This window comes from Lissotriton vulgaris, chromosome 5, assembly GCF_964263255.1.
Source record: "Lissotriton vulgaris chromosome 5, aLisVul1.2, whole genome shotgun sequence".
Taxonomy (NCBI): Eukaryota; Metazoa; Chordata; class Amphibia; order Caudata; family Salamandridae; genus Lissotriton; species Lissotriton vulgaris.
In genome coordinates, this window is record NC_141693.1 from 1,230,587,562 (window position 1) to 1,230,610,896 (window position 23,335).

General features: G+C 44.3%; 1 protein-coding gene across 1 annotated transcript in view; it reads right to left on the reverse strand.

Moving 5' to 3' along the window:
- The window catches only part of IPO9 (importin 9), a 429,396-nt gene that overhangs the window by 213,981 nt on the left and 192,080 nt on the right, over nucleotides 1-23,335 (reverse strand). Inside the window, exons 13-14 of the mRNA XM_086923071.1 lie at nucleotides 5,909-6,048; nucleotides 933-1,092 (exon numbers count right to left, since the gene is read on the reverse strand). Of these exons, the coding sequence (XP_086779197.1) occupies nucleotides 933-1,092; nucleotides 5,909-6,048 (300 nt within the window). The remainder of the gene's footprint in view (nucleotides 1-932; nucleotides 1,093-5,908; nucleotides 6,049-23,335) is intronic.

The window sequence follows — 23,335 nt, forward strand, 5'->3', positions numbered from 1 at the left end:
ACGCACACAAGGCTCTACACAACCAAGGACTCACCTACATTAACCACTGCCTGAAATTCCACCAACCATAGAGAAGACTAGGTACTGCCTCCATTTCACTTGCCAATACTTCCTGCATCTACTGAAGCTGAAGTAGAGGATGCTCCTTCTCCAACATCGCTGAATAGATCTGAAAAAGCTTCCCCACGAGCCATTGGACGATCACCTCTCTTCCCAAATTCAGAATGACCCTCAAGACCTGGCTGTTGGAATAAGCCTCCAGGGCCTAAAGCACATGGATACCCCATCGGGTGATTAGCTGGGCTTTATAAATTCTGCTTGATACATTACCCTTTGAGGTGATCAGGCACTTTACATATTGATATGTTTAAACAGATATGCATTTGGTGGACTCAGACGCAGAGTTAAGTTCCTTTGCGCATCAGTGTCTCTGAGTACTAACTCCACAAATTTTATGCACTGTTCAAATATTCTCAATATCATTTACAAAAATACTGGCCCATTAGGATTAAAAACAGGAAATCTACAACCACTGGTGTGATATTTCTGTACACAGTATTTAGACCACAATAATTAAGTCAGTCGATATGCTGATATCAATACGCTGATATACAGCCACTGTGTCAGAGAAAAATCCTAAAGGATTAACAAATGTTTATTGCTCACACGCCACACAAAAGCCCTTAGAACACTAAACAGTTGCACACACAAAAGGTAACCAAGAGGTATAGTTCCCCACCACTCGTGGAGTATAACATTCCTAAAATGGACTCCACTGCACACAAAACCCAAGCAGGTTTGAGAGTGGTTTAAACTCGCAGAGGAGGAGAAGGCATGCACTCAATTACATCACTCAACATTAAGCAAAAAGAACTGGCTGTTCCACAATGCAAAAAGGATTCCTCAGATCTGATGTGGGCTGCTGCACTTACCCCCAGATTGCACGAACTGCTGATATCCGCACAGAGGGAGGCTGTGTCTCATGTAAACCACTGACTGTAGCCTGCAGGAACTGCTGTATGAGCTCAGTGGACATTGCGACTGTGAACCTGCTAGCTGCCCAGAGGGCGCGTCCCAACAAGAATGGAGACACTGGAACAAAAAAGTGAAAATGGATACATTTTTTATACACTTAATCAATTCTCCACAACATACTCCAAGAAAGCCACTCATGACAATGCCAAATGATAATTTTGCAACATGAATTTATTGATAACTGTGGCAGTAACCCTGCACTCAAGACTGCGGAATGTTTCACAGTAATTAAATATGTGTATTATTTTATTCAACAGATTTATTCATGTAAACACCCCCAGTACAAGTGCATTAGCCTTCCATTTATTAAGCTGGAATGTCTCTACTAGAAAGGAAGTATAGACAAAAAAACAGGGAAACCCAATGGAAGCTACAGATGGATGTGAAAAATGTGACCTCCACAATGGCGTGATAGCTGACCTACAACAGGCAAAAGTGGGCATCACACTTGGAATGCACACAGAATAAGCTCATCACAAAGACCAAGAATCGCTACAGTGACCGACTTGAGACTACACACCTATTACTGGTAACATTTCAAACAATGAATACAAAAATGCCCCAATGTCTAAAGAGTTAGGACATTTGTCTGTGTGAGGAAACTTGAGCTCTATAATTACCACATGATTTGCTGGGAAAGGAGGGGTCATATATTCTTCCGTGTACTGTGATAGACCTGTAGAAAGTCACATTGATTAAAAGAACCAATGAAGGGACATCTTAGCTTGAGGCATTTCTTAACACTGCAGGAGCGTTAACTTTTGTAAACTATCTACTTGTCCAAGGGCTAGGATACAAGTGAAATGTACCTGGTCTTTTAGGAAAAAAAACATCCCTTTGGGTGCAAGCAGTGAGGTGATCAGTTATGTCAGCTTTCTTGTGTTTGCTTTCTCATTATGTCAGAGGTCTGATATTAGCCGCACTGAAGATGCCAAGGCTCATATATTAACAAGGATTGGATTTTATTACACAGCTCTGACTTTACCACAACGCCACACATCTACATGCTGAAAGTAAGCAGAGAGCATCAGTTACAAGGCTAGAATGCCCAGTGGATTTGTGCACTCCCACAAACATACATGCTTTATAGTATTGGCCAACACCTCTACAATCGCCTCCCATACTGGAAATGGTCAGTAATTTACCCCTAACCAGCAAAAAATTAAAACGTTGACCACAGGGGGAAAATGGTGGGAGCAAAGTGAATTAGCAGTTGCTCCGCGGATTTTCATAGAAACAAATATATAGATGTATATTTCCTGATGAGAAAATGACATTTACAAACGTTTGTTAGGAGTATGGTTTCCTGGTCTACTTCTGTAATCTTTAGTGAATTCCTGAGTTCTGCACCAATGCAGGGACAAAGACCTGCAGGTGCACTTTCGTCACTCTCTTTAAGAATGGAGTCCATCATTTTTGTATTTTGCCCAACCCTGTATTCCCAGGATTCTCCAGTCTCTCTTTTTAAATACTGACACGCATGAAACCAATTTTATTAAATGAAGTCTCAGACAAATGGTATCTGAAGTTGTACAATAATTTAGCAAAATGTTTTTCTAAGTTGCAATAGGTTTATGAACATTTTATTTTGAAGCAAATCATCAAACTTGCTTTACTACTTCTACATAGAATGAGGGAGCAATATAAATAGATACAAATTGTTAAATTTTGCAAATATGCATACTCATTCCACAGGAGCACGCATGACTATCACTGAAGACTTATTTGACCAAAGGTGGATAGGAAAATCACTTGACCCTTCTGATAGAAGGCCTATGTCCTATGAGGGCAGAAGGATAGAACTTAAATGCTTCTTTGAAACAAGTTTACTATTTATATACTGCTGTATTCAGGGCAACATTTGTGTAGCAATAAAAGGGCTCAACATTTTGGAGTGGTACCAACAGGGTAGTTTTGGAATAACTAAGGCCTGGAACTAGAGAGCAAGTGACTTTAGTGGGAAACCGGAAGTGTGGAGATGGTGTGCAATTGTGGGCCAATGAACACAAGGATTTTTTTGCTAATAAATTGGGATGTATCAAAGGGTTCAAACATCTCATTAAAGTAAAGTAACATGCTTGTCCCATTAAACACAAATTGCGCAATGTACTTTTAGTGTCGGGGATGATCTGGCGGATGAACTCAGGAAAATGTGAGAGTCAGGTGTAATAGAGCCAATTGAGTCTTCAATGTGGCGTTCGCCTTTGGTGGTTGCCCAGAAAGATTTGTGTAATTTGAGGGTATGTATTGATTTGCGAAGTCTAAACAGAGAAATCTGGGTGCGCTCCCATCCTTTACCAAGGATTGACTATATTAGGTCAATGTTTGCGGGGTCAAAATGTTTTAAGAGTGATTTATTTTCAGCCTACCATAAAGTGGAGCTACACAGTAGTTCCAAGCATCTTACTGCATTTGTGTCTCCTATAGGGAGTTTTCAGTTTAGAAGGATGCCTTTCGGGCTCGCTTAACAGCCTTGGTTTTTTCAGCGCATCATGGAGATGGTTTTGGAAGGAGTGGAGGACACTAGTTTTTCAAGATGGCATCTTGGTTTCGGGCAAAACACGACAACAGCATGACAAATACTTGACCGAGGTTTTGAAAAGATTGCAGGAGAAGGGCATAATTTGGTGTTGAGTCCATTGAATATTTAGGGCATGTTATTTCTGGCGAGGGTGTTGAGCCGCATGTTTGTTTAGTGAGGCAATTGCCAAATCACCTTATACCTTATCCCACATCTAAGGAACAAGTGACATCATTCTTAGGAGTGTGTGAATTGTATGCTAAATTCATCCCTAATTTTGCAGCCAAAACAATGCACATGAGGGAATTATTGAAGAGGAAGGTCGATTTTCTTTGGAGTGATTTTTGTCAGAGCGTTTAATCACAAAGGAGGAACTACTCAAGCAAAAAATTCTTACCCCTTATGATCCCTCAAGAGAATGTATTGTTTCTGTGGACGCTAGCCTTGAGGGGTTGGGTGACTTGGCCACTCAATTCAATCAAGGCAAAGACAAAACTGTAGGATTTGTCTCACATGCGTTGCATCCAAGGGAAAAGAATTACTCTGTTGTTCAAGTGTTTTTTATGGGGGAGAAACTTTAAATTTTGACTGATCGCAAGCTTCTCATTGCCATCTTTAACGGTCACCTGGTTAAAGATCATACCCCACAGATTGCTAGACTCAATTCAAAATTGTTGCAATACAGTTTTAGGGTGGAGCATATTCCCGGGGGAATAATATTAGAGCATATTTTCTCTTCCTTTGACAATGGATGATGCTGTTTTGCCAGAGGATGAGGAATGCTTGGTTGCCAGAGTGTGAAGGACACACTGTGTTACCAAGTTTGATTGGGTGAAAAAGACCAGTAGCTCTATGGTCTGGTTAACACTGAAAGGCGCAACCACCTTACGGAGGAAGTTAAGATTAGTTCTGAGGACATCCCTGTCCCTGTGGACCTGAATAAAGGATTCCTGCAGTGTGAGTTCTTGTAGCCCATTAATGTGTAACAGGGAAGATATTGTAACTAAAAAAGCCACTTTTCAGGAGATCTGCTGTAGAGGACAAGACTGTAAAGGCTCAAACGAATGATCCAGGAGTCTGGTGAGGATAATGTTTAGTTTTCACACTGGTGGAATCCAAAGTGGAATGACCATCTTAAGAAATTCCATAAAAGATTGCACCACAGGTATGCAGAACAGGGAGGCATGTTATCCATTGTGCATTTAGACCTCTATTCCCACCAAGTCTAGCCATATTGAGGTGTAGGTTAGGCCCAAGTTTTCGTAGATGAAGCAAGTAGCAGATATCTTTTTTTAAGGGGTCTAACTTTTTGGTGGTACACTTGTGGCCAAATATTTTCCAATTCGCTGCATACCAGGCACATTTGGTAGGTACATGCACTCCTGTGGGAGACACAGGTACACAAACTCTAGGAACTCAGGTGCCAGATCACTAGATTTAGCTGATTGGGGTTTAGAAGCCGGATCTGTTCTTGGTAAGAAGAACCAATCAATTGGGCAGCTTTTAGTAGGAGTTGACTGATATCTTGAAACGAGCATGAGGGGTTGAACGTTCCGCAGACTGAGAATGAAGAAATCCTGGGGAGTTTAGTTTGTGGACATCAATGGAGTAATGTACTTTAGTCCAGACGTTGTGTAGCAAAGGGGAATCAAAGCATGTGAATAAGTTCTGCATGTGGTGAATAGCAGCTCAAGAAGTTATCCTGATCTACGAGGCCCAGTTCTGTGTCGGTGTGGGGTGTAATAAGTTTTATGTAGGATATGTAGTTTGGTCTGGGCAAGATTTGGGTTTCTATTTTGGTGAATGGGGAAGTCCATAACTTAAGCCAGTCAATGTCTGATGGTTTGCATTGGCCATACTGAGACCAGTCCTTCGGCCACTTCTGTTGAGTTGAAAAAGGGCCACTCTTGCTACCTACAGTAAAAACATTTTTAAATGGACAAATAAGTTGCTGTCTTTAGGTACCACATCTGTTGGAAGCACACTGTTTTAAAATATTTTGGAGGAGCACTATAAACGCAACAGACCATGTCAAAGATAATGGAGGATTGGGAGAGCACAATAAGAGAGACAAAAGGAGAACAGATGTGTCCGTAGTCAACTTCAATATTCACTGTACATTTTACTTCAAGCAACCACTGTGTTGAGTGATCCCTGGGGAGCAAGATGGCTGCTTTCAAGTAAAAGCAAGTTGTTAAGGAATGATCGAAATGTGCATTCAACTTCGACTAGATGCATCACTAGATGCCAGGGCGCAAGAGGACTTCAAAGAGTGTCTCAACAAAAATACATTATATTTTTTAATCTGAACATGCAACTGACAAAGAAAGCCTATATCAAACTGAGGCTTACCTGATAAATTAAGATCTGTTAAAATCACGCCGGTCAAGAACCCATGCATATCAAACTGGATTCGGCCATTCTTCACATTGTCTGTAATGATAGACTTCACCGAACCCAGAGCAAGCATGCAAGCTTCATGGATCTTCCACCTGAGTTAGGAGAAGGAGGGTGACTATAGTAAATGTCATATTAAGCAATATATGAATGATCCTACAGGCGCAAGCATGCAAGGGATTACACAGCAATCAGTTCTAGAAGCTTCTGAGTCTGTAAGAGATAGCACACCAGAATAGAAGATCCACAAAAACATTAAGACATGGTAACTATGTAAAGGTATGAAAGACTGCAGAAAGATTTCTAGCTACCAGTTTTTGCAGCTAAAATGTATGACAAGTCTGCTTCCATTATGTTGTTTTAATTGAGAATCACTGCCAATTCCACTATCTTTATTCAGGCTTCATTACCACGACTCAAGAGACATCCAGGGATTTCTGACTGCACAAAAGGCTGCGATAGTTGAATCTTTAGGTGAATGACAGGGTCCAAGGAAAATGAGAAACAGTTAGGAAAATGCTACTTAACAGTATGCATCTGTTCTTGGCATGTAGAGGTGCAGATTTCTACACGTGCGTTAGATCGCCACCTGGTGTTGGGCTCGGATGATTGCATGTTGTCGTCGTCTTGGAAGAAGTTTTTGTAGTCACGAGATAGAGGACTCCTCCCTTGGAAAATAGTGCGCATGGGCATCGGCTCCATCCTTAGATTGTATTTCGCCATGATGGGAGATGGAGTTAGTGTCGAGAATGAAGGGATGTCCATGCGTATATATCTAATTAAGCTAAAACTGGAACAGATACAGGTTCCGGGGAGGCGGGAGGGCGTGTAGAAATCTGCAGCTCAACATGCCAAGAAGAGATGCTGGTAAGTAGCATTTTCCGTTCGAGGCATATGAGCTGCAGATTCTACACTTTGCATCGATTGTGCAGCAGTGTCTCCCTTAGCGGTGGTCATCTGTATCCGATGCAGTAGTTTGAAAGAGTTTTGATGATCAGCTTGGCCTACTGCAGCTTGCTGCTTGGCTTGCACATCAATACAATAGTGTTTAGTGAAGGTGTTTGTTGTAGACCATGTTGCTGCCTTACAGATGTCTTCTAGGGGAATGTTCCCTAAGAAAGCCATGGAGGCTCCTATTTTGCGTGTGGAGTGTGCTCTAGGAGGAACTGTTAATGTGCGTTTTGCCTTGTGATAGCATATTTGAATAAATTTAACAATCCACCTTGCCATTCCCAATTTAGAAATGGGGTTGCCTTTATGTGCTGGAGAGAAAGCAACAAATAGTTGCTTTGTTTTGCGAAAGGATTTGGTCCTATCTATGTAATAGAGAAGAGCTCGTTTGACATCTAGTGTGTGTACAGCTCTCTCTGCTACAGAGTCTGGCTTTTGAAAAAAACACTGGTAACTCTACAGATTGGTTTAGATCAAAAGGAGCAATTACTTTAGGGAGGAATTTAGGATTAGTCCTTAGAACCACTTTGTTACGGTGTAATTGTAAGAATGGTTCTTGTATAGTGAAAGCTTGAATTTAACTAACTCTTCTAAGAGAGGTAATAGCAATGAAGAAAGCTGTTTTCCTTGTGAGAAATTGCAGTTCACATTTGTGTAAAGGTTCAAAAGGGGGTCCATGAGCCTGGTAAGAACAATGTTTAGGTTCCATCCTGGAGAGGATGGTAACCTAGGAGGAATAATTCTTTTTAATCCTTCCATAAAAGCTTTTATTGCTGGTACTCTAAACAACGACATATGCGGTCTGTTTTGTAGGTATGCCGCAATGGCTGCAAGATGTAATCGTTTAGATGAATATGCCAAATTACATCTTTGTAAATGGAGAAGATAACATAATATTTTGTTTGGAAGCATCCAAAGGATCAATTTGATTATTAGTGCAGTAAATGGCAAATCTTTTCCATTTAGCAGCATAGCAAGCTCTAGTAATAGGTCTTCTGGCTTATTTTATGATATTCATACAGTCTGGTGGAAGGTTAAGGTAACCAAACTCTAAGACTTTAGGAGCCAAATCGCCAGATTCAGTTGACTTGGATCTGGATGCCCGATGTCTCCATGGTTCTGCGTTAGCATGGATGGTGTCAGACAGTTTTTGGTGTGGAAATAGAGAAAGTTCTAGCTGTGTGGTGAACCACAGTTGGCGCGCCCATGTAGGAGCTACCAGGATCAGTTTGAGAGACTGTTGTTTGAGCTTGCGTACCACTAGTGGTATTAGTGGGATTGGCAGAAAAGCGTACGCAAATCTGCCTGACCAGTTCATCCATATCGCATTGCCCTTGGACAACGGGTGTGGAAACCTGGCGGGGAAGATTGGGCATTTTGCGTTTTCGTATGTAGTTCCCATTCGTGGACCTGTTGTATCTGTCGACTTAACAGATCGGCTATCTGATTGTGAACTCCTGGAAGGTGTTCTGCTAGCAGATACATCTTTCGTGGAATGGCCCATCTCCAAATGTTTTGTGCAAGCTGGGACAGCTGCCGGCAATGTGTGCCTCCTTGTTTTTGTATGTAGTACATAGCTGTCATGTTGTCCGTCCGGATTAAGACAGCTTTGTTCTGTATGTGCACTTGGAAGGACTTTAGAGCTAGGAAAATTGCCAGCAACTCTAGGAGATTGATGTGAAGCACCTTTTGTTGAGTGGTCCATCTTCCCAGAGTTGTGTGGTGGAGCAGATGTGCTCCCCATCCCGTCAGTGAGGCGTCTGTTGTCAGTACCATCTGCGGAACTGGCTCCAGGAACTGTCGCCCTCTGGACAAGTTTTTGGTGTTCCACCACTGCAGAGAGCGAATTGTGCGACTGTCCACCAACACCAGGTCTGTTAGTTGTCCTTGTGCCTGATTCCACTGATGTGCTAGAAATTCCTGCAATGGGCGCATTTGCAGTCTTGCATATGGTACAATAAAAATGCAAGATCCCATCATGCCTATTAATTGCATGAACACACTGGCTGGGAGAGAGTGTAGGCTTTGAAACCTTTCAACTAGGGCTTGAATGCTCTGTATCCTGGCTGGACTGGGATAAGCTAGAGCTGTATTGGTGTTTATGGTAGCCCCTAGGTATTGATGTACATGAGAGGGCTGGAGAGGTGACTTGGTGTAGTTGATTGTAAACCCCAATTTGTGCAGTGTTTGAATTTTTTGAGATGTGTGTTGGACACACTGATTGAATGACTTGGCTTTTATGAGCCAATCGTCTAAGTATGGCAAGTCGTGGATATGTTGTGTTCTGAGATGTGCTGCTACTACTGCTAGGCACTTTGTAAACAGTTGTGGTGCAGTTGTGACCCCGAATGGAAGGACTTTGAACTGATACTGTTGTCCTTGTAGTAGAATTCTGAGGTACTTCCTGTGATAAGAATGTATGGGAATGTGGAAGTAGGCGTCCTTGAGGTCTAGTGTGGTTAGGAAATAGCCTTTTTGCAACAATGGGAGCACTTGTAAAATGATCATGTGAAAATAATCTGGGTGTATATACAGATTGAGAGGCCTTAGGTCTAGAATTTGTCTTGGTGTTCCGTCCTTTTTGGGTATTAGGAAATAAAACATCAAGGAACAGGGGTTTACTCACTTTAACAGAACAAACTCTAAGCTCTATTACATCTTTTTGCAGCAATGAGAGGACCTCTTGTTGGAGCAGCATTAGATGTTTTCTCTGGGTGGTATATGTGAAGGGGTAGCTGTAAGCTCTAGTCAGTAACCATACTGGATAATTTGTCTTACCCACTTGCCTGTTGTGATGGAATTCCAGACAGGTGGGAACTGTGTTAGTCTACCCCCTACAAGAGTGGAATGCTGTTGGGGAAGCAGAAGGAAGTCACTGTTTTGTGTTGGGAGAGGTTCGACTATTGTTATTTCCTCGACCTCTTCCCTTCTTGTCTCTCTAGCCTCCTCTAAAAAATCCTTTATTAGAGGATGTTTGTAAATTTGTTTTAAAGGAAGCTGAATTGTCTGCTCTAGCTTGTATTGAGCCTCCTCTGTATAAGGAGCGACGAAAGGAGCCTCTTGCTTGGGTGGACTGCAGAGCTCCCATAGACTTGGCTGTGTCAATGTCTTTTTTTCATTTTTTCAAGTGATGTGTCTACCTCTGGACCAAACAATTGTTGTTGGTTGAATGGTTGATTTAAGATTGTAGTTTGCACCTCTTGCTTAAATCCTGAAATGTGTAGCCACGCGTGACGTCTAAGGAGGACACTGGTGTTTATTGCTCTGGATGCAGTGTCTGCTACATCTAGTGCGCATTTAATAGAGGCATTTGATATAAGCTTACCCTCTTGTATGAGGTCATCTGCTTGTGCCTTATATTGGCCAGGAAGATGTTGTAAGAGCTTCTCTAGCTGATCATAGTGAGCCCTGTCGTATCTTGCGAGGAGGGCCTGTGTGTTAGCAATACGCCATGTATTGCTAGCTTGGGCAGCTATTGTTTTTCCTGAAGCATCTTTGATTCTTTATCAGGAGGTGGTGCTTCACCTGATGTTTGGGAATTTGCTCTTTTCCTGGCATTTGAAACTACTAGGGAGTCTAAAGGTAGCTGTCCTTTAATATAGGCAGGATCTGCAGGAGCTGGTCTTTTCTCTATCCTTGGGTTTATAATGCTAGCTCTTACAGGATCTTTAAACCCTTCTGGTGCATGTTTAATGACTCCTTTAATCATTGGCAGTATTTGCACAGATTTTTGGGAGTGTTTAAAAGTGTCTAGTAATAAATCTTCCTCTGCCTCATCTGAATGCATGGTGACATTGTGATAGATGGCAGCCCCATTAATTAAATGTCCAAACCCAATATTGTCTTCTGGAGGAAGGTTTAGATGAATATATATGTGTGGGTCAGGAATATCTGGTACATCCTGTGGGTTTGGATACGCCCCGTCTGGTAAACCTGTTGGATAGGGAAAGGGTAATCTGGGTCTTTTTCCTCCCCCATGCTATACTCATCATCAACATCCTGATGAGGTGTATGTTGTGGAGAATGAGGAGGAGAATTTTGAGGTGAAATGTTTAAAGGAAGAGCAGGAGAAGGAGATACAGGAGAAGAAGGGTGCATAGCAGATGTGCAGAGTCCTTGGCAGGCACTGGAGGTTTAGGTGCTGTATCTGACTTCCTCCTCCTGTGTGGTGTAGTGGAAACATGTCCTGTTTCTGGATCAATGTAGATCCCTACTTGTTAAGGATCTGGTTAGAAAAGCTCCTCCTCTTGAGGCACAGCCTTTGGCACCGATTTTATCAGTTCCGAATCGGTTTGTTGCTTGTCTTTAGCCTTAGGAGCTGATGTTGAGTCATTTGGCGTAGATTTCGGCACCAGAGATATTGTCTTAGGAGCTGAAGCCGGTTTCGTGGGCTTTGAAGGATCGGAAGCAGGCTATGTTTGTTTCGGCATCGAGGGTATCGGCCTCGGAGTGGAAGCTGTCTTCGGGGTATCGGAAACAGACTTCGTTGTTTTCGGAGCAGCTTTGTCTCTCGGAGTCGACGGTTTCTGTGTGTCTTTCGGAACCGGGACGTCTTTTTTTTCTGTGCCGAGGGAGCAGGTGTTATCTGCACATGCGGTTTGCTCGATATGGAGCTACCAGAAGGCTTCATTATTTTCTTCGGAGCCAGGCTCGATGGCGGGGCTTTTGAAGTGTTTTTTCGGTCTCGACTGGGCCCCGCAGGCGGAGTGTTGACCTTTGCCTTCGATTTTGGTGTTTGGGCTGAGGTAGGGGCAGTGGTACTCACGCGTTGACCTGAAGGTATGAAGTCATCGGAGTCACCTGCCTCGGATACGATCAGGAGATCATCGGAATCATCTTAGGGGACACATGGACCTTCGTCGAAGATATCCACTGGTTCCGGCGCTGATCTCTGCATGTCTCGTCGACGGGCCCTTCGATCCCGAATGGTCTTTTTCGATCGAAAGGATGCACAGGCTGTGCAGCTGGGTTTGTCGTGCTCTGGCGATAAGTACAGATTACAGACCTCGTGATGGTCACTGTGTGGAAATTTTGCTCCACACTCGGGGCATTTTTTGAATGGCGTCCTTTCCATGAGGTGTAGGCCTCACTGCATGGGTAGGCCCAACGGCCCGCGTCAACGACCAGAATGGAGCTGATTAAGTCGAGTCGATGTTTATTGGCAAATTTTATGCGTCAAAGTACTAGAAAAGTAGATTTCCGAACCGGAGCGGAAAAGTTTCATCCTAACCCAGTGGCGAAAAAAACAATCTTTGATGGAGCAGATGCCCATGCGCACTTTCGTCCAAGGGAGGAGTCACCTATCTCGTGACTACAAAGACTTCTTCCAAGACAACAACATGCAATCATCCGAGCCCAACACCAGGTGGCGATCTACTGCAAAGTGTAGAATCTGCAGCTCATATGCCTCGAACAGAACATTCCTAAGCAACTTTATCTAGTTATTGGAGTGCATTTTGGAACGGCAGTAACAAAAATGTAAGCACAAGGCAAGCCATGCCTAATCATTTCTTTCTGCGAGAGTGTGCTGAAATACAATATCACACATTTTTCGGACACCTGAAAGCAAGATAAAACACTACGGTTGAGAAAGTACATGGTGTTAACAGCATTCATCAAAATCACCTAGAGGCCATTGACATAACAAGTGGCTGCTTCATCATGGAAAGCAAAAGAATTCTTCCAGTTTGACAACAGAAAAAACTCCTTATGGTTAGGAACTTGGGTCCTTAACAACGGCCCAATTATTCTTCCTCTCTGAGACGAACTACCTGGAAGAAAACAGGTCTCTGATCATGCAATAACTCGTCATTTTTCCCATGACTGCCATTCTTGTTAGGTGCTATATGAGGATGAGTGAATACGAGATCAATGAATGTCATGATGTGTAGACCCGGCAAAGGCAATATCCGTAAATGCAAGGGGAACGTATAGAACCGCTTGGACCCGCGCAATGGCCGTTAATGCAATGTCATTGTGTACCGTAACTTGCACCCGCACAGCAGCGCCGACATCAGCACAGCAATGATGATGCCAATGTATTCCTGGATCCATGCTCATACGATATTTTTATGAAGTATGACTACGTGCTTCAGACCAAAGCAAACTTTCTCGGTAATACCAGTACAAACAATATCAATGTACGAAATGATAACTGTATGCGTAATGAGGATAATTCCGATAAAAATTATACCAGTGGCTGCCATATTTTGTATAGGAGTTTCGATGAACTCACATCATTGCAGTCTGATTCATCCAAGGTGACCTATCCATCAACTCAGAGTGGTCAGGCATGTCCTGCGACCCATGCCCACGCCCATCGACTAACAGGTCTTGAGGTGTATAAGACAGTCTCACTGTCAGCAGACAAGTATATAGAATACATATTACATCTGGTCTGTATAAATAAATCTGTATCAATAAAGGCAACGTGACTGAGGTAATTCTGGGGTAACTTCATGTGCCTTACTTCTGAAATTACTATTTTAGTATTATATAAATGTATATTCACGTCACAAAGAGACCAAACCTACACTTACAAAGGCATTTTTACTAGAAACATGAACCCATCAGCAACTTCATCCTAATTGTGTATGTCATTTAAGAAAATCAGTACAAAAGGGGGTGGTGATGGACGGAGCATCTGAATCAATCAAACACTCACACTCAGTCAAAAGATCTGGGTTTAATCCATCACCGTTCTTTAGCCCACTCTGCCACCCCAGTTCAGACATGGCTATATGCAAATCAGTCTGACTGGCTTGGCAGTTCGGGCTGTACTGTTCCCATGAGGCACAGGGTCCGACTGATTTGCATATGGCCATGTCTGAACTGGGGTGGCAGAGTGGGCTAAAGAACGGTGATGGATTATACCCAGATCAGTTGACTGGGGGTGAGTAGTTGTATTGTCAACGCTCCGGCCATCATTTCCTTTGGTTTTTCTTTGTTCACCAAAAGTTGGCAGGGTATGCTCAGACGTGAGTCCCTTGCTCACTTTGCCACAGGATTCAAGCAAGCCGGGTTGAAGACGGCTGAAATGCCAAAAACCGGTCCTCAGTAGCTTATTTCCGGTCCAGGGAAGGCATGGCTTGGCAGTTCGGGCTGGACTGTTCCCATGAGGCACAGGGTCAGATTAATTTGCATATGGCCATGTCTGAACTGAGGTGGCAGAGTGGGCTAAAGAAAGGTGACGGATTATACCCAGATCAATTGACTGGGGGGGGGGGGGGGGGGGGGGCTAGGGGTGCGCTCCGTCCATCATTTCCTTTGGTTTTTTTTTTTTTTTTTTTTAAGAAAATCAGGCGTCCGTAACCTTTTATTAAAATCAGGATGGTACCTATCTATGTGTATAAGTCAACCAGTAGACAACCTTTAATCCAATAAAAACTTCCTGCGAAACAGTTAAGAGATTGTTTCAGACACTTCCAGATATCTTTATGGAATGAGATAATTGATATGTTTCAACAAATATTTTAACCATTTTATTGCAGAAAAATAGGTCCTTGACCCATTTTTTTTTAAACATAACCTAACAACCTGGGGAAGTGTGGCTCACTGGTTAGAGGAGGCAGACCTGGAAGCAGAGGTCAGCCCGGGACCAGGGTTCAATTCCTGGCTCGGCGGGGTCTTGAGTCCTAAAATGTCCATGGACTCGACAATTCTCGCTCCGGTGCCTACTCGATTCACGGGTTCACACTCTGCGACTCTGGGCTATAGCTTGCTTAATCTCCACAACGGCCCCTCGCGGCGGGATGCCTGGCTTTCACCTTGCGGATACCCTGCCGGGGTTATCTCACAGGGGAATACCAGGACGGGTTCCCTAAGCAAGCGCTTAGAAACAGGTCGGTGATTTGCGCTATATAAATTCCTGTACATTTACATTTACAACAAAGCGGCAAGTTGTGAAGCATGCTTCTGGAAAGCAATAATAGAAATAAGTCTCAAACACTTGTGTCCAGATGTCAGCAATCATTGGGCAAGTCCAAGCTGTGAGAAGTTGGCCTGATATAAGATGCTCACTAGTTCTAGTGATCACCTTGTATCAGTCCAAACAACCGTTATGGTGATTGGTTGTAAGTCAACCTTATAGACCAGCTATCCTAATGGTAGCATGGACAAAGCAGTCTTAGGCTAAACTCTTTTGGCATGTGAAGCCAGCTGTTTTACCACATATAACTCCTTGAATACCAAATGAAAGAACACCACACAGGTTGTTATGAAAATAAACAATATATTTATTACTAACAAAACACCTCTGAACTCTTTATGAGATCAGAGGGCTAAGCACATGACAAGACTCTTAGGAAAAATACGTTTAAGTTGCATAAATTACAATGGTGCCCTAGGGTCACGTCAAACCATATACTAAGTAAATGGTATAAGGAAATCGACTGAAGGAATGGAGCTGTCCAGAGGCTGTAGGATCGTTGGGACTACACTACCCTAACCTTAGGTAAGTAGCAGGAGGCCCACGGGACGCGTGTGCAGAGTGTGAACTCACACGCGAGATGCGGGACAAAGTCAATGGACAGTACAAATTACGAAAAGGTAAGTAAAAGACAGTTCCGACTAGCTAGGACTAAAACAACTGGATACCTGGACACTAGGAGAGTCAATCTACCCTTGAGCACCGAAATGCTCTCGTTACCTCACCCACGGGCTGCGGGTGCATAGGTGTGAAAGTGTGTCGGGTTTCCGCGTCAAAGTCTATGGAGCCTCGAAGAAAGATGCTGCAGGCGACCAGGAGGAAGATGTCCGGAGCGATCCAAGGGTGGATCGAGGAAGATGAAGACCTGAAAGCAGAGGGGACAATGTTCAAAGTCACTAGCCACTGACCGGAGTGGAACCAGGAAGGAACCAGATGCTGTCGTCGCGATCAGGTGAAGAGTGGACGCTTGACTCTGCAGCCACGTGGACCAGGAGGTGTCTTCGACGACCAGGATGGAGGCACGAGCTGTCCCACGCAGGCTCTCGCTGTCGGCGGTGTTGGTTCCGGATTCGGCATCAACAGGCCTTGGCAAAGGCAACCCACGCGGTGAGGGGAAAAGACGTCTGGTGCGGACCAGGAGGGTCCGGGGTACTTCTCCTTTGCAGGGAAGCAAGGGCCAGTCTGGAGCAACCAGACCAGCGATGTAGATTTCGTGGATCGTCGTCTAGGAGGTCACTGGCCAGCCGGCAAGTGACCAGACAACGCGTCGATCAGCAATCAAGCAAAAGGGCCCCACGCAGGTCTCGTGGATGCTGGAGGGCTGGTCTTCTGTGCAGGAGCTGCTCGGGGCTGGGGCTTCACAATCCCCAAAGCACTTTCTCGAGAATGCCTCTGAAGTCGTGCCGGAAGCGAAGTGCAGTTTCTTCAAGATGGCCGGTCCCACGGGTCTCGTCGCACCCACGGATCTCAGCTGTGCTGCAGATGTAGGTAGAGGTCAGAAAGGTCTGGAAGTCCGTATCTTGTCGGGCTCTGAAGTCTGGTTCCAGGCAGGAAGGACGACAAAGTAAACAGCTAGAACGCTTGATGGTGCCTGCTTGTGCAGGGTGGTCACTCCTTGGCCACAAGAGAGATCTCTTCAGTCTTCTGTGGAGCAGAACGTCCAAGTCCAGAGTTTCTTCTTGTAGTTTCAAATCAGGATTAATCTAATTTGGAATAGGACCAGCTCCTACCTTTACTCTCCTAAAGGGGGCTGTAATATGAGTAGGTCCCTCCTATGGGTGGGACCAGGAAGGGGGGTGGTTACACCCCCTATCCTTTGTCCGGTTTTGCGCCAGAGCTGGAGTGCCCCAGCAACTGGTTTGAACCGGGGTATGCACAGGGACACCTTGTGTGCCACAGGCATGTCTCATTCCTTTCAGCCTGTCCTACCTCAATACACAAAATCTGTCTGGGGTGGTGCTAGCACCTCCCAAGGCAGGAAACCCTTTGTCCAGGCCTCCCTTGCTGGAAGGACTCCCAGCAGCAGGAGGTTGACTTGTGTCTGTGGTGGCAGCATCCATTTTGTGATGCTGAGACTCGAGTTAACTTTAACCGGAGTTCACAGTTACATACATGTCATGTCCCTCTAAAAGGGTGGAATGCTACCCCCGTCGCCAGAACTGGCGAGGGGGTAGTATTCTAATTCGTATGACACCTTACTCGACATGTTTTGATAATGCTATGCCAAAGTTAGCAATAACCGCGAGGATTATAATGCACTTAAGAGTATATGGTATAGCGTTATCATGGAAACAGCTAAAGGACTTGGTTCCAAAAGCTGCAGACAGGCTCAGCTCATGCTAGAGCCCCATCTCACATAATTCCAAGCACCCTGCCTCCAGGATTGACAAGGCATGCCAGAGGAGTGACTTATAGGAGTATATGTGTCCCTTTTAGGGTTAGATATAGGTATACTATATCTATAGCAAAGGGTGATTACACCACCTTGCCCCAGCTGTGTTACCAGCCAGTTGTGTCAGTTTTGGATGGCCAGCCAGGGGTGGCATAATACATGCTGCAGCCCCTGGTAGGCCTTGGGTGCACTCTTGCCCTGGGGACCTATGGTACACTGTACAAGGACTTACAAGAGTGACCCAATACCAATTAGATATGTACCTAAGGTACATGGAGTCCATTTCAACAGAGAGAGCAGGAAGCCTGGGGTCCTGGATAGCAGGATCCCAGGCTAACTATGTCGAAAACCAGCAAAAAAGTTGGGGGCAACCATAGTCAGATATCCACCTTCCTACACAAGCCAAGTGTATAAAGTCCGCTCTATCTTTCTTACACCTGGGACATTCCGATTGCACATCAAGACTTGTATCACATAATCTGGCACTGGTGTAGTATATTCTGTGCAGGACCTTGTAATGAATACATCTACGCCTACTATTGAGTGAGACCTGACCGGTTTGAGGACAGCAATATCTCCAGATCGAGTTACTCAGGTTCTCTCCAAGGTCAAGACCCAAATACTCCTCGCTCTCAAACCAGGCGATTTGTGTATTTCGGACATCAACTGGTAGACTTTGAAAAATGGACAGAGAGTTCTCTGTGGTAATAACATAATTCAGCACCATCAGGGAGTGTCTCTTTTGGGGAAAAAATTGAGATAGTGGGCCAGAATCTTGTGCCTCACTCTTAGGTACAAAAGTACATCAAATACTCAAAAGGTCATGGGAGGAATGCTTGCGATAAGTGTAACCAACAACAATTCCTTGTGGTACATCCTTCTTTGTTCCACCATTCCACCACATTTTGGACCCAGCCAGAGGCAAATAATTCTTGATCATGTTCCTAAGGAACAGTCCAAGCTGAACTGCCGGACCAAGTTCTCCCGGAGCTAGAACACAAGCAACCCAAGATTGTTTTTGCCCTGAATGAGGCTCATCAGTCAGGTGTATCTTGGTTCCAGTGGCACAATGAGAATGGGACCCAAATCTGGGCAAACCCATGCCACTTTAGGGAGGTACATCGGTAAACTCAAAAATATGGCTGAAGGAGCTATCCCGGCCTCTATTTTTAAAATGTTCTATGTGTCTACACATAAATCAGACATCTTTGTTAACTCAACATGCCACAGCTGCTGTTTGGCTTTGGGGTCCAGAGTGGCCATTAGTAAAGGAATATGAAACAGGGAGACATGAGGTGAGTAAATGTGTCTAGTCCTGCAATGTATTTTATTTTGTGTTATGCATATCGAGTGTGCATACCGGTACTCCAATGTACTGAAGGTCGTTTTGAAGACTGCAGAATAAATGTAGGCAATGCTAAAGGCAGGGTCTTTTCAACTTCAATTGTGCATAATGGACATCCCTGCCATGGGCATAGCAAGCCTGTGCTACTCAATGGTATAGTTGAGGTTCGAGAACCGCAAATTCGACAGTGCCCAGTTTATACATTCTAGTTTATCTGCCTAAACACATTTTAGGAAAGTAATTCTGATAGATTTAAAAAAATGTGTTGAGTACAGTGTAAGGTATACTTATAAAGAGGTAAAATAATTGGGGCTGGAACATCATCTACATAGCCACCACTCACCAGCCAGAGAAATAGGGAGGGGTTGCCATCTGGCCAATGTATCATGCACTTTAACCAGGGATGTCTCAAAATAATTTTCCGGTATTACAGTTGAAGGGTCTTTGAGAATTCCAATTACTACGTTTTGGATTGAGTACTCAGAGCAGAACATTCAAAATGTAATTCAGAGAATGCTTGTTAACAGACGCACTATTGCTATAGTCCCGTTTACCTGGAGTCCTGAAACTCTTTCAAAATGAAAGAATTCTATAAGTGTATGAAAATTTTGGCTAGGATTTTTTTAAAACTTATTTTTGCATTTTATATAATTCAACGACGCAAAGTGCATGGTAAAAGGTGCCATTGTTACATTCACAGAATGCAGGTACACAAATCATCCGTCCAGTAGACTGTAATAATCTTTTTGACTATCAATACATAATGTAGAGTTTAGCGTTATGGACCATAACCAAGGTACACTATAGCTTTCGGTCATGCACCTACGACAAGGTTCAATGTCCCATTCAACTCTTGTCTTTTCTATCCAAATCCGCGCCTGCTGTAACGTTCGTTAAAGCTGGTCAACATTGCACCCCATGCTTCCAAATCCTCGATAACCTGGTCATCTGTGTGGGAGAGCTTCATATGCTGTTTCTCTGCAAAACCCCATTCTAACACATTTGGCTAGGATTTTTATCACAGTACGATTGTAATAAGCATACAGAGAAATAATATAGCTTCTTCCCCAGATGACTTTCTGCTATTTGCATAGTTCTTTCATATTTCTGATAAAAGTTGTCAATTACATAAAGTATATGGGTAGAAGGGGAATCTTTTCCTGCCTTCATTGTGGGCATTAGTTGCCCATTTACCTCGATGGGTGCTATCTGATTGCTATACAACAATGTTATCAAGACAACTATACCTTTACCCGGATCCATTCTTCTCAACATCACAAATAAATAAGAGCAGTCTAGTGAGTAGAATTTTGTATGCGCATCCAGAAGAAATGCGTTACTTACTTGTAACTGCACTTATCCAGTATTGGTATCTTTCATAGATTCACATGCCTGAATCATTCCCAGTCGTCGGGGTGTGAGTCCTCGTTACATAAAAGAATAATGTCATAAAGACATATACATAGTAATAGGCCAGAGGCCTCTCATTAGTAACATATCCATGTCCTTTTGTAAAAAGGACCAAACTTTGGCCAAGAGCCAATCAGATATCACCACCCTCTAGAACCTTCCTGGAAAGAGCCCTAGACCCTCAGACTTTCGTAAGCACAGTGCTAAGTAGTACCTACTGAGAGAACCAAGGTGAGCCCTTCCAGGGGAGGTGGGTGGGTTGCATGTGAATCTATGAAAGATACCAGTACTGGATAACTGCAGTTACAGGTAAGTAACGCATTTCTTATCCAGTATTAGGGGTATCTTTCATAGATTCACATGCCTGAATCAGAGCAGCAAGCAATCCTTAGCACATTTCGTATGGTACGACATGTAAACTCACTCGATATTAGAATACCAATTGTGAAATATAACAAGTACCAAAATACCATATAAAAGAGAAATATGCGAATAGACAGTAGGATGGAGGGATGAAAGAGAAGGCTCACCTCTAGAGAAATAGATGACGGAGCACAGTTTGTCCTACTGCTGCATTTTTCATAAGTTCTGAATCCAAGCAGTAGTTCTTGGTGAACGTATGTGGTGTCTTTCATGTCGCCGCTCTGCATACGTCGATAATGGGCACTCCCGCAAAGAGCGCCATTGAAGTGGAGACAGCTCTGGTTGAATGAGCTCGAACTTTAGAATGCAGAGGATGACCTGCCTGGTGATGGCAAAAGATAATGGCTGCAGAGATCCAGCGAGAAATGCTCGGCTTAGTCAAAGGAAGATGATTTCTGGGCCTGCTGAAGGCAACAAAAAGCTGGTTGGATTACAGAAACTGTTCTGTTCGGTGGATGTAGAACTTTAAACAACGTTTGAGGACTAAAGAGTGGCGAGACCTCTCTGCTGCGGAAAGTGGATTTGGGAAGAAAGTCCGCAAGACAATAGGTTCATTCAGGTGGAAAGTAGACTGAACCTTCGGGATGAATTTAGGGTTGGTCCGTAGAATAACTCTGTCCTGTTTGAACTGCAGGAAAGGATCCTGAATAGAGAAGGCTTGCAGCTCACTTACATGCCTTGCTGATGTTAGCGCTAGTAAGAGAGCGGTTTTCCAAGACAGATATTTGAGGTCAGCTCTGTGTATTGGCTCAAAGGGATGCTTCATCAGTTGAGCAAGCACAATGTTCAGCTGCCAGGTGGGTGGTAAAGCTCTCACCGGAGGGAATGTCCTGAACAGGCCTTTTAGGAATTGTTTAACCAGCCTACTGGACCAGAGGGAAGTACCAGATGACGAAGGCCTGAACCGAGATATGGCCGCTAGGTGGACTTTAATAGAGGCATGGGCCAATCCAGTGTGCGCCAAATGGAGCAGGTAAGGTAGAATTTGTGTAGGTGTTGAAGAAAACAGGTGTATTTTGTTTGCTTTACACCATACACAGAACCTTTTCCACTTTAGAGAATACGTCTTGTTGGTACTGTCCGCCCGAGCCCGGGCTAAGACTGCCCTGCATTCTTGAGGAATGTCTAGATTCTGAAACTCTCTGAACTCAGGAGCCAAGCCGACAATCTGAGAGATGCTGGATCCGGATGCTGGACTTGTCCCTGGTTCATTGTGAGAAGATTCGGGCAAGACTTGAATAGAATCGGCGGTTCCAGCGACAGGAGATGAAGCTCTGTGAACCAGTGCTGGCGCTGCCACGCTGGGGCTATCAAGATCAGGGTGCAACGCTCTGTTTTAGTTTCCGGAGGACCCTGGGAATTTGGGGAAACGGAGGAAATGCGTATGCAAAGACTATGCACCATGCGATCGAAAATGCATCCCCTAGTGATCCCTTTTGTGGATGCCAGCTTGCGTAATGTTGGCATTTTGCGTTGTGCTGTGACTCAAACAGATCCAGGCGAGGCCTGCCCCATCGGGCGAATACAGAGCTGAGAAGTTGTTGATCCAGCTCCCACTTGTGGCACAACGAGCGTTGTCTGCTTAGAGAGTCCGCCATGACATTGTCCGTCCCTGGGACATACTCTGTCCGAAGGGAAATGTGGTGTTGAAGTAGCCATTTCCAAATTCGTTGAGATTCTTGAGACAACGTCAAAGAGCGAGTTCCCCCTTGTTTGTTTAGATAGTGCATTGTGGTGGTGGTGTCTGTTCTCACAAGCACTGGGGAATCTTTGATCCTGGGCAGGAATGCTTTTAATGCCAGGTAGACTGCCCTTAACTCGAGGAGGTTTATGTGCAGTTGCTTCTCCGCAAGGGACCACTGCCCGTTGATTTGAAGGTCCTGAAGGAACGCACCCCATCCTTCCAAAGACGCATCTGTAGTTATCACATGTGGCGAAATTGGAAGTATGAACGAAAGACCCTGCCTCAGATTCTGTGGGTGAAGCCACCAGTTGAGAGCATGGACAATGGTAGGAGTTATCCGGATTATGTTGTCGAAAGATCCCCTGGATTGAATCCACTGAGCGGATAGCACCTCCTGAAGTGGACGCATACGAAGGCAGCAGTGTGGAATCAACAGGATGTTTGAGGACATCATTCCTAACAGGGATTTGTACAGGCGCACCGTGATGGACTTTTTGGATTGAATCCGGGCGGCCAAGGTCCTCAATTTCAATTGAAGTTCCCGTGAAGGGAAAGCCTTTCTCTGAACAGTATCTAGGACAGCTCATGGGAAAGTGAGACACTGGGACGGCTGAAGGATGGATTTCTCTTCGTTGAGATTAAGCCTCAGATTGTTGAAGAGCTGAAGACAGGCGATGGAGGACTTGGTCACGCCTGCGAAAGTAGGTGCCTTGACGAGCCAGTCGTCTAAGTACGGGAAGACCTGGTGATGTTGTTGGCGGAAGTACGCTGCTACTGGAGAGAGACATTTGGTAAAAATGCGTGGCGCTGAAATCAGACCGAAAGGCAATACCCGAAACTGGTAGTGCTTGCCCGCCACCGCGAACCTGAGGAATTGTTTGTGGTTCCTGTGGATTGGTATATGAAAATATGCGTCTTGAAGGTCTAAAGACACCATGAAGTCGTTCGCATTTAGGAGTTGCAGCACCTCCTGGATGGACACCGTACGGAATGACTGTTTTTTGAGGTATTGGTTGAGGTGTCTTAAGTCCAATATAGGTCTCCATGTTTTCTCCTTCTTTCGAATTAGGAAGAATCAGGAGTAGAATCCCTTGCCCTTCTGATTCCGGGGGACTCTTTCTATCGCTCCTTTTTGAGCATGAGGGAGAGTTCCAATTGCAGCAGATGCAGATTTTTGTGCCGCATTGGTACTGGCGACTTTTGAGGAGGAGTTTCCATGAACTCCAGAGAGTGACCGAATTGAACAAGTT